At 45.2% G+C, this 16,369-nt stretch overlaps 1 protein-coding gene across 1 annotated transcript; it reads right to left on the minus strand.

Annotated features, from left to right (window-relative positions):
• Positions 1 to 13,935: 13,935 nt before the first annotated feature.
• PNMA1 (PNMA family member 1) lies at positions 13,936 to 16,006 on the minus strand. Its single transcript, XM_004055422.5, has one exon. The coding sequence runs from the start codon at positions 15,789 to 15,791 to the stop codon at positions 14,730 to 14,732; it is 1,062 nt and encodes a 353-aa protein (XP_004055470.1). The 5' UTR covers positions 15,792 to 16,006; the 3' UTR covers positions 13,936 to 14,729.
• Between the last annotated feature and the right edge of the window lie 363 nt (positions 16,007 to 16,369).

Raw genomic sequence — 16,369 nt, forward strand, 5'->3', positions numbered from 1 at the left:
AACCATAGGCAATGAGCCTTCATTCTCCTTGGTGATGTTTAAGTTCCATAAACTGAGAGGGAAGATGATCTTCTTAAAGTTTGCACTTCCTTCAGTAGGCAAGCTTGAAGCTATGTTGATATGGATATGTTTTCTAAAAGTAACCCTGGAAGTGAATATAATAGGAAGTAAATGATTTCATATTGAATTTATTTGTAAAATGGCTTAGAGTTTTGGTGTTTGTTTTTTCTGAATTCTGTAATATAGAAACTGGTTCTCTTTCTCCTTGTTTCTCAATGACTTTTAATTACAGGTAGTTCTCAGACAAATGTAAGATACTTTTCTCTGTCCATTTCATGCAAAATTCATATTCAGTATCATTCAACAAATCTTTGAATGACTTCTATGCATCCCTGTTCATGGAACCCATGCCATTAGAAAATGGCAGTTGGGATGTATGAAGAAATGTAGGATATTCTCTCAAATCATTCCCTAAATTATCCTTTACTGCTGCAAATTTAGCTGATATAACTGCCTTTGGTTTATGCCTCTTGGATCAGATATTTGACCTACGTGGAATAGATTATCTCTGTGCTTCCGGTTTAAGACATTAAGCCATTTTAGTGGATCATTTAAATTTTTTCTATTCTGTTTTTTTTTGTTTGTTTGTTTGTTTGTTTTAAACAGAGTCTCACTCCCGAGTAGCTGGGACCACAGGCACGTGCCATCATGCCTGGCCTATTTTTGTATTTTTAGTAGAGATGGGGTTTCACCATGTTGGCCAGGCTTGTCTTGAACTCCTGACTTCAGGTGACCTGCCCACATCGGCCTCCCAAAGTGCTGGGATTACAGGCATGAGCCACCGTGCCTGGCCAAATTTCTTCTATTCTTGTAAGTGATGGTAAAACTCTGGAATCAGTCCAGTATTTTAGTTTTTCACAGCAAATTTGATTTTAGTCTACCAAGGAGTTTAACTTTTCTATGTTCCCTAACTCTAAGATTAGGGCTGTATTACCTAGACAGGCCTTAAAAGGTTTTTGTGTTGTTCTCTGTTAATAAGAATTTGTTCTTTTAAACCAGAGGATCAACCTTGGAACTATTAACATTTTGGGATTGATAATTCATTGTTGTTGGGGACTGTCCTGTGTGCTTAGGATGTTCAGCTGCAGCCCTGGCCTCTACCCACTAGATTCCAGTAGACCCCCTCCTCAGCCATGACAACAAAGATATCTCCAGACATTGCCATCTGTCCCTTGGGTAGGAGGGTGGGAACAAATTCTCCCTTAGTTGTACTTTTTATACCAACATCACTTGTGTCCAGGGTCCATTTATTTTCAGTCTGTAGCCATGTGCCACTTGAATTGTTATATGAGAGAAGGTGATGTATTCAATAATCATGGATGGAAAGAAATGGTCACTGGTATTTTTTGTAATGCTCATTTTTTTTTTTTTTTTTGAGACAGAGTCTCGCTCTGTTACCTAGGCTGGAATGCAGTGGCGCAATCTCAGCTCACTGCAACCTCCGTCTCCCAGGTTCAAGCAATTCTTCTGCCTCCGCCTCCCAAGTAGCTGGGACTACAGGCACGCGCCACCATGCCTGGCTAATTTTTGTATTTTTAGTACAGACGGCGTTTCACCATATTGGCCAGGCTGGTCTCAAACTCCTGACCTCGTGATCCGCCTGCCTCAGCCTCCCAAAGTGCTGGGATTACAGACGTGAGCCACTGCGACCGGCTTAATGCTCATTTTCATAATTTTCATGTAATATTAGAAACTCAGGGCTGGAAGGTTCGACTTCTCTTTTTTGAAGCAGGGTCTCAACTTTTATTTCTAAGCATTGTTGCTTATCTTAGGACAGTGATTATTAACCTACCTCTCTGTTTCTATCAACAGAAGCCAACTTTATGATAGATTTTGCTTTGTCTCTAAAGTTTAATATTTTGAGTGTACTTTAGAAAATAGGTCATCATTCTTTAAGTGTCATTCATTGTCTAATAATGCACATAATTTTGCAGACCATGGCAGTCATTAAATACAGAAAAATACTGTGTAAAATTTGATAATCTTGTAGGAAAGTTAGCTGATGTAGACATCAATTTTGGATGTGATCAGAAGAATGTCTGCTTAAGATAACTGGTCAATAACTTGGTATGGCTACTGGATTCATTCCACATATGGTGGTATAAGGCACTTAAATGTGTTTCCTGATTGGGCACTGTGGCTCATGCCTGTAATCCCAGCACTTTGGGAGGCCGTGGTGGGCAGATCACTTGAGGTCAGGAGTTCGAGGCCAGCCTGGCCAACATGGTGAAACCCCATGTCTACCAAAAATATAAAAAGATAGCCGGGTGTGGTGGCGCATGCCTGTAATCCCAGCTACCCGGGAGGCTGAGGCAGGAGAATTGCTTGAACCCGGGAGGCAGAGGCTTCAGTGAGCCAAAATAGTGTGACTGTACTCCAGCCTGGGTGACAGAGTAAGTCTCCGTCTCAAAAAGAAAAAAAAAATGTGGTTCTTTTGTGGAAAGAGGAATTTGAACTTGAATAAACACTTCTTTTGACACCTTTTACCAGTGGTCTGAAGCAGAATAAGGAAGAATAAGAAATGAATCTTGACTGTTGACTTATTCTGAGAATTGGTGATGTGTAAAGAGAGTTGGAATCTTCTACCTGGGTTTTTCTCAGGGCTAAATGGAAAAGCACAGGGCCCAGAAAGGTTGGAGTTAATCATTCACTTAAAAGCATTAGGAGGAAGTGTCAAAGCATCAGTCATGAATAGATTATGTCTCTCTGACCACAGTCAGACCATCAATTCACTAAGACCTTATACTCTGTAAGTGTTGGTAAAGGAAGAAAACTGCTAAATTGCATGTTACCCTTTACTAGAAATTCATTCCTTTGGCACAGATTTTATTTATTTGGGGCTGTTTAATGTGTCTGTAAATCATGAAATATAAAAGCAAGATTCAGTGTAGCAGAGTTGGTGCTTCTTCTGACAAGCTAACTTGACCATATTTCTTTATCTGTGCTCTAACATGTGTCATATTGTTTTCTTTTTGTAAACCATAAAATGGGTGAACTTCCAAAAATCAAGGGTCATGTTTTAAAATCATAGAACTTTTAGAAATACCATATCTGTATCTCTATTCCTGCATTTTATAAATCTGTAAAGGAAGAAAACTGAAAGGAAGAACTAGACTGAGTCTTACCTTTCTCTGACCTAAGATAAACTGATAAAACTTTTTACTTGATATTTGGAGAAGTCATTAACTGGATTCTAGTTAATTTCCCATATTGGGCAGTTTAGAGGAGACCCAGCCAACCAAATTATGATCTAGCAAATTTAACATAGGGGAAGAGGGATAGTAAACTATTTTTCAGTAGATTTGCACTTTAAACTTAGGAACTGGATGTTGGTGGAAAGGACTTCCATAGGGCAGATGGGTAAATATCTAGCCTGCACTTGGATGTTAGAGAATCAAACCTCACCCTTGCTCGTTCTAAACCCACATGAGTAGTTACTGTCTTTTGACATAATCAGAGTCAGGATTTCCCTTTTTCCCTACTTGAGTCGTCTTCCATGTCTGTTACATCCAAGATCATCCCTCTGGGGGATGTGTCAAGTAGTTCTCCTACTCAGAATAGAAGCTTTGCGAATTATCATTCCCACCTCTAGATTTTAAATGAATGTAGAGTTGTCTAACATTATATGGGTGGGAGGCTCTTTGCCTCTGTGATCAGTAGGGTACCTGCCTCTGAGGTGCTACTGCCTGGAGGGATCACTCCCATCAAAAGACTGGTGAGTTGGAAGCTAAGAGCACATGCGCATAGCCAGCTCCTCTCCCAGGCTGGCAGTCATGATTACGAGCATCATTCCAGAATCTTTGGCTTCTAGAACCAACTCCATTCTGAAGAACATTTTAACATCTATGAATACCTACCTTGGTAATAATCTTTTATACACAGGAGTTTTGTAGCATGACTTTATGACTAAACTTATTGTGAATTAAGTTATTTAGAAATGTTGAGTTTCTGAATGTTATTTTGTGATTTGTTTCAAAATAGTAATAAATTGTGTTATTTTGTAAAAAAAAAAAGTATACTTTTGGTACATGATTATTAGTTTTAGCTAATATAGAGCAATTATATAAACTTCTAGTGATATTCAGTCCAAAGAAATTCAGCCTTTGGATAACATGTACCATGCAGTTTGTGTGGTGTGTGTGTGTGTGTGTGTGCGTGTGCATGAGAGAGAGTGAAAGAGAGAGGTGTTTTTTGTTTTGTTTTTTTTTGAGACAGAGTCTCACTCTGTTGCCCAGGCTGGAGTGCAGTGGCACAATCTCGGCTTACTGCAACCTCCACCTCCCGTGTTCAAGTGAGTCTCCTGCCTCAGCCTCCCGAGTACTGGGACTACAGGCGCACACCACCATGCTTGGCTAATTTTTGTATTTTTAGTAGAGATGAAGTTTCACCATGCTGGCCAGGTTGGTCTCGAACTCTTGACCTCGTGATCTGCCCGCCACAGCCTCCCAAAGAGCTAGGATTACAGGCACAAGCCACTGCGCACGGCCAGAGGCATTCATTTCTTTAGCTAAGTTTTTTTTTTTTTTAGTAGGTTTTTTTCTCCCAGGCTTGTAACTCTTCCCCAGTTCTTTGGGCACTATTTCAAATTATTAGGCTTCTGGAAAGAGTGCTTCCAGGGACAGCAAGTTACTACTGCACTTGACCATTCCTAGTCCTCACCTGATTACCAGAAGGTACGCAAGGTAAAGGTTAGCTGATAGGCCCTGAATTGAGAAAAAGGAATCACCAAGCAATATCCGTAACATTACACATTTTGCCAGCACATTTTCTGTGCTATCAGCTAAAACGTAATTTTGGTCACAAAATAGGGCTGTAGTGTAGTTTCTACTTCTTATTCCAGTTGTTTGATTATGAGGATACATTTCTTGCTGCTGTCCTCCACTAAACAGCAGACAAATTGCCAGGTGTGCTGGCTCATGCCTGTAATCCCAGTGCTTTGGGAGGCCAAGGCAGGAGTTTGAGACCAGCCTAGGCAACATCGTGAGACCCCATCTCTACAAAAAAAAAAAAACGAAAAAAAAAATTAGTTGGGCATGGCAATGCCGCCTGTGGTCCTAGCTACTGGGGAGGCTGAGGCAGGATTGCTTGAACCCAGAAGTTTGAGGTTACAGTGAGCTATGATCATGTCACTGCAAGACCCTGTCCCTAAAAAAAGGAAAAACAAATACAAGACAAATTTCAATTTCTGAGCTTATACAAAGAAAGCCTTAATTCAGATCATAAATATCCCATTGTTATTTTTAGTTCATTGTTTCCTAGAACAAAGGATGGACATTTAGGATCCTCACATTGATTTATGTCATATATATGTATTGCATTGAATATATATATATGCATGTAGATATATACAATTGTTATATATAATTAAAAGTCAGAATCTTAGGTGATAACTGTCAGGCCTCTGAGCCCAAGCTAAGCCATCGCATCCCCTGTGACTTGCACGTATACATCCAGATGGCCTGAAGTAACTGAAGATCCACAAAAGAAGTAAAAATAGCCTTAACTGATGACATTCCACCATTGTGATTTGTTCCTGCCCCACCCTAACTGATCAATGTACTTTGTAATCTCCCCCACCCTTAAGAAGGTTCTTTGTAATTCTCCCCACCCTTGAGAATGTACTTTGTGAGCTCCACCCACTGTCTGCAAAACATTGCTCTTAACTTCACCGCCTATCCCAAAACCTATAAGAACTAATGATAATCCACCACCCTTTGCTGACTCTCTTTTCGGATTCAGCCCGCCTGCACCCAGGTGAAATAAACAGCCATGTTACTCACACAAAGCCTGTTTGGTGGTCTCTTCACACGGACGTGCATGAAATTTGGTGCTGTGACTCGGATCGGGGGACCTCCCTTGGGAGATCAATCCCCCGTCCTCCTGCTCTTTGCTCTGTGAGAAAGATCCACCTACGACCTCAGGTCCTCAGACTGACCAGCCCAAGAAACATCTCACCAATTTGAAATCCGGTAAGCGGCCTCTTTTTACTCTCTTCTCCAACCTCCCTCACTATCCCTCAACCTCTTTCTCCTTTCAATCTTGGCACCACACTTCAATCTCTCCCTTCTCTTAATTTCAATTCCTTTCATTTTCTGGTAGAGACAAAGGAGACACGTTTTATCCGTGGACCCAAAACTCCGGCGCTGGTCACGGACTGGGAAGGCAGCCTTCCCTTGGTGTTTAATCATTGCAGGGATGCCTCTCTGATTATTCACCCACGTTTCAAGAGTGTCAGACCACGCAGGGACGCCTGCCTTGGTCCTTCACCCTTAGCGGCAAGTCCCGCTTTTCTGGGGAAGGGGCAAGTACCCCAACCCCTTCTCTCCATGTCTCTACCCCTTCTCTGCCTTTCTGGGGGAGGGGCAAGTACCCCTCAACCCCTTCTCCTTCACCCTTAGCGGCAAGTCCCGCTTTTCTGGGGGAGGGACAAGTACCCCTCAACCCCTTCTTCACCCTTAGCGGCAAGTCCCGCTTTTCTGGAGGAGGGGCAAGTACCCCTCAACCCCTTCTCCTTCACCCTTAGCGACAAGTCCCGCTTTTCTAGGGGCAAGAACCGCCAATTCCTTATTTCCACACCCTGACCTCTTATCTCTGTGCCCCAATTCCTTATTTCTGCACCCTGACCTCTTATCTCTGTGCCCCAATCCCTTATTTCTGCACCCCAACCTCTCAACTCTGTGCCCCAATCCCTTATTTCTGCACCCCAACCTCTTATCTCTGTGCCCCAATCCCTTATTTCCGTGTCCTGACCCCCCTTCCCACTTTTCTGGAGGGTAAGAACCCCCGAACCCCTTCCCTCCGTGTCTCTACACTCTTTTCTCTAGGTTTGCCTCCTTCACTATGGGCAACCTTCCACCCTCCATTCCTCCTTCTTCTCCCTTAGCCTGTGTTCTCAAGAACTTAAAACCTCTTCAACTCACACCTGACCTAAAACCTAAATGCCTTATTTTCTTCTGCAATGCCGCTTGACCCCAATACAAACTCGACAGTAGTTCCAAATAGCCAGAAAACGGCACTTTGAATTTTTCCATCCTGCAAGATCTAAATAATTCTTGTCGTAAAATAGGCAAACGGTCTGAGTTGCCTGACGTCCAGGCATTCTTTTACACATCAGTCCCTTCCTAGTATTTGTCCCCAATGCAACTCGTCCCAAATCTTCCTTCTTTCCCTCCCGCCTGTCCCCTCAGTCCCAACCCCAAGCGTCGCTGAGTCTTTCTAATCTTCTTTTTCTACAGACCCATCTGACCTTTCCTCTCCTTGCCAGGCCAAGCTAGGTCCCAATTCTTCCTCAGCCTCTGCTCCTCCACCCTATAATCCTTTTATCACCTCGCCTCCTCACACCTGGTCCGGCTTACAGTTTCGTTCCGTGACTAGCCCTCCCCAACCTGCCCAGCAATTTCCTCTTAAAAAGGTGGCTGAAGCTAAAGGCATAGTCAAGGTTAATGCTCCTTTTTCTTTATCCCAAATCAGATAGCGTTTAGGCTTTTTCATCAAATATAAAAATCCAGCCCAGTTCATGGCTCATTTGGCAGCAACCCTGAGACGCTTTACAGCCCTGGAACCTAAAAGGTCAAAAGGCCGTCTTATTCTCAATATACATTTTATTACCCAATCTGCTCCCGACATTAAATAAAACTCCAAAAATTGGAATCTGGCCCTCAAACCCCACAACAGGACTTAATTAACCTCACCTTCAAGGTGTACAATAACAGAAAAAAGTTGCAATTCCTTGCCTCCACTGTGAGACAAACCCCAGCCACATCTCCAGCACACAAGAACTTCCAAACACCTGAACCGCAGCAGCCAGGCGTTCCTCCAGAACCTTCTCCCCCAGGAGCTTGCTACACGTGCCGGAAATCTGGCCACTGGGGCAAGGAATGCCCGCAGCCCGGGATTCCTCCTAAGCTGCGTCCCATCTGTGTGGGACCCCACTGAAAATCGTGTTCATCTCACCTGGTAGCCACTCCCAGAGCCCCTGGAACTCTGGCCCAAGGCTCTCTGACTGACTCCTTCCCAGATCTTCTCAGCTTAGCGGCTGAAGACTGACACTGCCCGATTGCCTCGGAAGCCCCCTAAACCATCACGGACGCCGAGCTTCAGGTAACTCTCACAGTAGAAGGTAAGCGCGTCTCCTTCTTAATCAATATGGAGGCTACCCACTCCACATTACCTTCTTTTCAAAGGCCTGTTTCCCTTGCCTCCATAACTGTTGTAAGTATTGACGGCCAGGCTTCTAAACCTCTTAAAACTCCCCAACTCTGGTGCCAACTTAGACAATACTCTTTTAAGCACTCCTTTTTAGTTATCCCCACCTGCCCAGTTCCCTTATTAGGCCGAGACACTTTAACTAAATTATCTGCTTCCCTGACTATTCCTGGACTACAGCCGCATCTCATTGCCGCCCTTCTTCCCAATCCAAAGCCTCCTTTGCGTCCTCCTCTTGTATCCCCCTACCATAACCCGCAAGTATAAGATACCTCTACTCCCTCCTTGGTGACCGATCATGTACCCCTTACCGTCTCATTAAAACCTAATCACCCTTACCCCGCTCAATGTCAAGATCCCATCCCACAGCACGCTTTAAAAGGATTAAAGCCTGTTATCACTCGCCTGCTACAGCATGGCCTTTTAAAGCCTGTAAACTCTCCTTACCATTCCCCCATTTTACCTGTCCTAAAACCAGACAAACCTTACAAGTTAGTTCAGAATCTGCGCCTTATCAACCAAATTGTTTTGCCTACCCACCCCGTGGTGCCAAACCCATATACTCTCCTATCCTCAGTACCTCCCTCTACTACCCATTATTCTGTTCTAGATCTCAAACATGCTTTCTTTACTATTCCTTTGCACCCTTCATCCCAGCCTCTCTTTGCTTTCACTTAGACTGACCCTGACACCCATTAGGCTCAGCAAATTACCTTGGCTGTACTGCCGCAAGGCTTCACAGACAGCCCCCATTACTTCAGTCAAGCCCAAATTTCATCCTCATCTGTTACCTATCTCGGCATAATTCTCATAAAAACACACGTGCTCTCCCTGCTGATAGTGTCCAATTAATCTCCCAAACCTCAATCCCTTACAAAATAACAACTCCTTTCCTTCCTAGGCATGGTTAATGCAGTCAGAATTCTTACACAAGAGCCAGGACCGCACCCTGTAGCCTTTCTGTCCAAACAACTTGACCTTACTGTTTTAGCCTAGCCCTCATGTCTGCGTGCAGCGGCTGCCACTGCTTTAATACTGTTAGAGGCCCTAAAAATCGCAAACTATGCTCAACTCACTCTCTACATTTCTCATAACTTCCAAAATCTATTTTCTTCCTCATACCTGACGCATATACTTTCTGCTCCCCGGCTCCTTCAGCTGTACTCACTCTTTGTTAAGTCCCACAATTACCATTGTTCCTGGCCCGGACTTCAATCTGGCCTCCCACATTATTCCTGATACCACACCTGACCCCCATGACTGTATCTCTCTGATCCACCTGATATTCACCCCATTTCCCCATATTTCCTTCTTTCCTGTTCCTCACCCTGATCACGCTTGATTTATTGATGGCAGTTCCACCAGGCCTAATCGCCACACACCAGCAAAGGCAGGCTATGCTATAGTACAAGCCACTAGCCCGCCTCTCAGAACCTCTCATTTCCTTTCCATCGTGGAAATCTATCCTCAAGGAAATAACTTCTCAGTGTTCCATCTGCTATTCTACTACTCCTCAGGGATTATTCAGGCCCCCTCCCTTCCCTACACATCAAGCTCGAGGATTTGCCCCCACCCAGGACTGGCAAATTAGCTTTACTCAACATGTCCTGAGTCAGGAAACTAAAATACCTCTTAGTCTAAATAGACACTTTCACTGAATAAGTAAAGGCCTTTCCTACAGGGTCTGAGAAGGCCACCGCAGTCATTTCTTCCCTTCTGTCAGACATAATTCCTCAGTTTAGCCTTCCCACCTCTATACAGTCTGATAACAGACCAACCTTTGCTAGTCAAATCAGCCAAGCAGTTTTTCAGGCTCTTAGTATTCAGTGAAACCTTTATATCCCTTACAGTCCTCCGTCTTCAGGAAAAGTAGAACGGACTAAAGGTCTTTTAAAAACACACCTCACCAAGCTCAGCCACCAACTTAAAAAGGACTGGACAATACTTTTACCACTTTCGTTTCTCAGAATTCAGGCCTGTCCTCAGAATGCTACAAGGTACAGCCCATTTAAGCTCCTGTATAGACGCTCCTTTTTATTAGGCCCCAGTCTCATTCGACACCAGACCAACTTAGACTGTGCCCCAAAAAACTTGTCATCCCTACTATCTTTTGTCTAGTCATACTCCTATTCACCGTTCTCAACTACTCATACATGCCCTGCTCTTGTTTACACTGCCGGTTTACACTGTTTCTCCAAGCCATCACAGCTGATATCTCCTGGTGCTATCCCCAAACTGCCACTCTAAACTCTTGAAGTAAATAAATCATCTTTGCTGGCAGGACTATGCTGACTCTCCTTAGGCACTCTGTAATCAGATGTCCTAGGTCCTCCCAATTCTTACACCTTTAATACCTGTTTTTCTCCTTCTCTTATTCCATTTAGTTTCTCAATTCATCCAAAACCGTATCCAGTCCATCACCAATCATTCTATACGACAAATGTTTCTTCTAACATCCCCACAATATCACCCCTTACCACAACACCTCCCTTCAGCTTAATCTCTCCCACTCTAGGTTCCCACGCCACCCCTAATCCCGCTCGAAGCAGCCCTGAGAAACATCGCCCATTCTCTCTCCATACCACCCCCCAAAAATTTTCGCCGCCCCAACACTTCAACACTATTTTGTTTTATTTTTCTTATTAATATAAGGCAGGAATGTCAGGCCTCTGAGCCCAAGCCAAGCCATTGCATCCCCTGTGACTTGCACGTATACATCCAGATGGCCTGAAGTAACTGAAGATCCACAAAAGAAATAAAAATAGCCTTAACTGATGACATTCCACCATTGTGATTTGTTCCTGCCCCACCCTAACTGATCAATGTACTTTGCAATCTCCCCCACCCTTAAGAAGGTTCTTTGTAATTCTCCCCACCCTTGAGAATGTACTTTGTGAGATCCACCCCTGCCCGCAAAACACTGCTCTTAACTTCACCGCCTATCCCAAAACCTATAAGAACTAATGATAATCCACCACCCTTTGCTGACTCTCTTTTCGGACTCAGCCCACCTGCACCCAGGTGAAATAAACAGCCACGTTACTCACACAAAGCCTGTTTGGTGGTCTCTTCACACGGACGCGCATGAAAATAACTTCCCTCCTAAGAATGCAGCCAACTCTGCATCTATGAAAAGAAGGTCTATCCCCCCATGTTTAAACTGTAGAAGGATGTCCATAACATATTGGGCCAAAAAAAAAAAAAAACCCCAAGCACACACCAAAAAAACAAAACAAACAACCCCCCCCCCCTGAATAATCCTTATATACCTAGTTTGTTTTTTTGGTGCATCTGTGTGCGTGGTTTTTTGTTTTGTTTTGTTTTTTTCGAGACAGGGTCTTGTTCCGTCACCCCAGGTTGGAGTGCGGTGGCATGTTCATAGATCACTGCAACCTTGAACTCCTGGGCTCAAGCAATCCTCCTGCATCAGCCTCCTAAATAGCCTGGCTAATTTTTAAATTTATTTATTTTTGTGGAGACAAGGTCTCGGTATTTTGCTCAGGCTGGTCTTGAACTCCTGTCCTTAAGCGATCCTCCTACCTCAGCATCCCAAAGTGCTGGGATTACAGGTGTGAGCCACTACAACTAGCCCATTTTTAAAAATGTAGTATGTGGGCCAGTTGTGGTGGCTTACACCTGTAATCCCAGCATTTTTGGAGTACTTTCAAACCACGAGGTCAGGAGTTCGAGACCAGCCCGGCCAACATGGTGAAACCCTGTCTCTACTAAAAATACAAAAATTAGCCGGGCGTAGTGGCACACACCTGTAATCCCAGCTACTCGGGAGGCTGAGGCAGGAGGATCACTTGAGCCCGCCCAACAGACAGAGGTTGCAGTGAGCTGAGATTACGCCACTGCACTCCAGCCTGGGCAACACAGCGAGACTCCGTCTCAAAAAAAAAAAAAATGTAGTATGTGTGTATATGTGTGGAGTGGGAGTGTGTACATGTATGTGGTGGCTGGTTGGTGTTTGGTGGTGGGAGTGTGTGTGGGTGTGAGGAGAAATGGGAATATATGTTGGGGGTGGGAGACTGACATCGTGTACATGTGGAGCAGGAGGAGGGTGTATGTTATGATGGGAGTACTGACGGGGAGATGACAGCATGTCAGGAGTGTAAGAGGTGGGGTGAGTGTGCACCTGATGCTGGTGGGAATGGGGGGGAAAGTTATGTGAATGATGGGTAGCGGGTGAAGACATGCCGAGTGTTTGTGGTAAGTGAAGCTGAGCATATCTGTTGGGAACCAAGGCAAGTATGTGGAGATGTTTTTGTGACAGGAGGAAAGGAATGTACTGACATGAAGCGAATACGTGTACCGAAAAATCTGGAAGAACATACATTACCCCTTATAGACTTGTCGAATGGCTCAGCTATAATTTTAAAACCTTATTAGGGAAAAGCTCACTGAACACAATATTCATGTAATAACTTTAGATTCACTGAGGATCTCAAAAGATGGACATCTTCAATCACTGAATCTTTGCAGCAAAATAAACATGTTTTAAAGTTGTATTTCCCTTTTTATATCGTCCTGCTATAAAATGGTTGCTGTAAAATAGCCTTCATTTTACACAGGTGTGATGAATTATAGCTATTTCTTCAGTGAAACAAAATGTTTAGCTGAAAAGTGATCTTAAGAGAAAAACACTGCCAGATAACCTCCTGAACCCCATTTCAAGATTTTCTAAAAAAAATTTTTTTGAGAAACAGGGTCTCACTCTATCACCAGGCTGGAGTGCGGTGGGACGATCATGGCTTACTGCAGCCTCAACCTGCTGAGCTCAAGCGATCTCCCACCTTAGCCGCTGGGTGGCCACCTTAGTGCTGGGACCACAGGCGTGTGCCACCATGCCTGGCTAATTTTTAAAAGTTTGGGTGGAGATTGGGTCTATGTTGCCCAAGCTTGTCTCAAAATCTTGGCTTCAGGCAATCCTCCCTAAGTGCTGGGATTACAAGTGTGAGCCAAATCTGGTCTCTAAATTTTTTTTTTTTTTTTTTTTTTTTTGAGATGGAGTCTCACTCTGCCCAGGCTGCAGTGCAGTGGCACAATCTCGGCTCACTGCAACTTCCGCCTCCCAAAGCGATTCTCCTGACTCAGCTTCCCAAGTAGCTGGAATTACAGGCACGCACCACCACACCTGGCTAATTTTTGTATTTTTAGTAGAGACAGCGAGGTGGCTCACGCCTGTAATCCCAGCACTCTGGGAGGCCGAGGTGGGTGGATCACTTGAGGTGAGGAGTTCCAGACCAGCCTGACCAACATGGTGAAACCCGTCTCTACTAAAAAAATACAAAATTAGCTAGGCGTGGTGGCGCATGTCTGTAATCCCAGCTACTCGGGAGGCTGAAGCAGGAGAATCACTTGAACCCGGGAGGCAGAGGTTGCAGTGAGCCGAGATCGCTCCATTGCACTCCAGCCTGGGCAACAGAGCAAGACCCTCTCTGCCCCTGATAAAAATAAAAAATTTTAAAAATTAAAAAACAAAACAAAAAACTGTTAAGATGACAGCAAGAGGGGAAGGAAAAAAAGGACCTGCCATTTAAATTCACATAGTATCATACAAAGCTTAAAATAAATGGTTTGATTTAATGACAAAGTCTTCATAAGAAAAAAGGACAGTTTACTTAGGCTAAAAATGTTTATACATGCCAGAAAAATGAGAAGACAACAGAATTTTTAAAATATTTTAATTTGTATATATAACTTCAAATTTAGAACACTCAGTATGAACAAGAACTATTCTCTGACAAAGATTTGAAATGGGGGAGTGAATTACTGTACAGGTGCATATCAACCTCTCCATGCAATTCACATCTGTATCTTATGCAATGAGAAACTGGTTTACACAGCTCCGTAACTGCAGTATTTTTTAACACCCCATTTTGCAGTCTCAGAATACTTTTCAATTAAACTGGTCGACATGTTTAAAGATGAGAAATAAGATGTTTGCATTGTAAAGTTGAGTAATAGCTAATAAATGCACATTTCCTTCCATTAATATAAATCTGGAACAATTTATGGTAAACAAAAATCTATCCGCGTTATCAGTAATCTAACAGTGCATACTTTTACTGAACACTTCCTGTGAGCCAGGCCTCGTAGTAAACATCTGAACATGCAATTTCACATTCAGTGTGGAATAGGAAGTGTCATAGGTTCGCGTGTTTTTCACAACTGATTATGATGTCCATGATGACAGCGTGCACTAAGCGCTGTGTCCAACCAACCCTTTACCTGGCATTTTAGCCAGCAAGACCCGCTTGCATTGCAGTAGCTCACGGTGCTCGCTGGCACAATTTTAGAATGTTACATGAATACTCAGGACTGACTAACGTTCCCCTCCAAAAAACAACAAAACAGAACAAGGCTAAGCCTTTACTACTCAGACACATCTGTAAGACCCCACAGGGACAAGAAAAGTAGCTGTGATCTTAGGTCTGCACTAAAGCTGCCTTTCCTGGCACTCAGAAGTGCCCTTCCAGGCCTAACTGCAGAAGGGTGGCCTCAGCCTCCTCCTCCTCCTCCTTGGCTTCCTCCTCACGGATCTGCACCAGCAACTGAAAGAGGTTTGGGGCTGGCCCTTCCCCAGCCCCGGTAAGCCACAGCTGCCTTCGGATGGCCCCGCTGTGGTTGGCCCCGGCAATGACCTGCTCTAGGCGGGCCTGGTTCACATTATCTTTATCAATGGCCCCCTTCTCTACCACCTTCTGTAGCAGAGGCTCCAGACGAATGACATAAGCGGACAATTTTTCTCCCGGGTTCTGATAAGTGTTCAGAAATTTGATCTGGGCATCCCTAGAGCTCTCAACGCTCCCAAACACCTGCTCAAGCGCCTTCAGGCATTCGGCAGTGGTTATCGCGGGGTTGTTGGACTTAAGGATGCGAATGACATCAGCGGCGGGGCCTCTAAGACTCTCCATCAACCGCCGCCTCTTTTCTACATCGGACACCTGCCACTCCTCTAGGACCTCATTAGTGTGCTCCAGCCAGGGATCAAAGGTTTCCTCTCCAGGCCCTGGGATGTCCCTCCCCGAGAAAAGTGTCAGCCTCTTGTACCATATGGACTCAACAAGAGGCTGAATAACATTATCCAAAATATAGTTTAGCATCTCTGCTGGCATCTCTGGGCCCGGGGTCGGAGTAGGGTTCTGAAACCCAAGGACACGGGCAACATCTTGCACGGTCCACCCCTCTCTAGCTAGGAAGAGGTGCAATCTTTCTAAAAATTCAGCATCAGAAGTTGGGGGCTTAAATAACACTTTCCAGACCCCTCCTTTGCCCGGCATCTCCCTGGGGATCGCGGCGTAATCTACAGCGCCAGTGAGCTCTAATAAGGCTGCTTTCGCATTTTCTTCCCTCCAGAACATTCTCCCAAGCATTCGGTAGGAGACCTGGGGCATCGCAGCCTGGAGGGTCTCTTCGATTTCAGCCTCATCACAGTTCACTGGGATGCCCCAGACTAACAGAGCTCTCTGGGAGTTCACATCCATCCCCCGGCACCAGTCTTCCAACAGTGTCATCGCCATTTTCTCAACTATCAAGACGCCAAATTCTACCAACAGACTGTGGCTCACCGTGCTCCTGGCCTTAGAACAATACCAGACACTCCCACCAAGTAGGCCGGAGGGAGGCGACCTTCATGCAGTCACGATTAACAAAGACAGAGTCCTGATCTCGCCCTTCTCTGCCCCCACAGTCAGTCCGTAGGTGCACTCGGAGCCGAGTTCAGGGACGCTGAGGCAGTCACGCGGCCGTCGCCATCTTGCGCCTGGGTCCGGGTCCGGTCGGGTCCGCCGCCTGCAGCAGGGGCGTCGCGTCGTCGTGCAGCGGGCGAGCAGCGACGGCGGGCGGCGAAGGCAGGCGCGCTGGGCCGAGAGCCGCCGGGGTGTGGTCGCGAGGCGTGGCCGCCGGGCGCTCGCTGCGGCTCCTAGAGAGGATCGGGCGTTCGCGGTCGCAGCCTGGTCTTCCCGCGGGCGAGGAGCGGCCGTTTGGGAGACTAGCCAGAGGGAGAGACTGTGACGAAGTCGCGGCGGCTGCGGGCCAGCGGAAAGCGGCTTCTTGGCGGGCGCGGGGACTCCTCTGGGCGGGCGGCGAGGACGGCCGA

This window comes from Gorilla gorilla, chromosome 15 (assembly GCF_029281585.2).
Source record: "Gorilla gorilla gorilla isolate KB3781 chromosome 15, NHGRI_mGorGor1-v2.1_pri, whole genome shotgun sequence".
Taxonomy (NCBI): domain Eukaryota; kingdom Metazoa; phylum Chordata; class Mammalia; order Primates; family Hominidae; genus Gorilla; species Gorilla gorilla.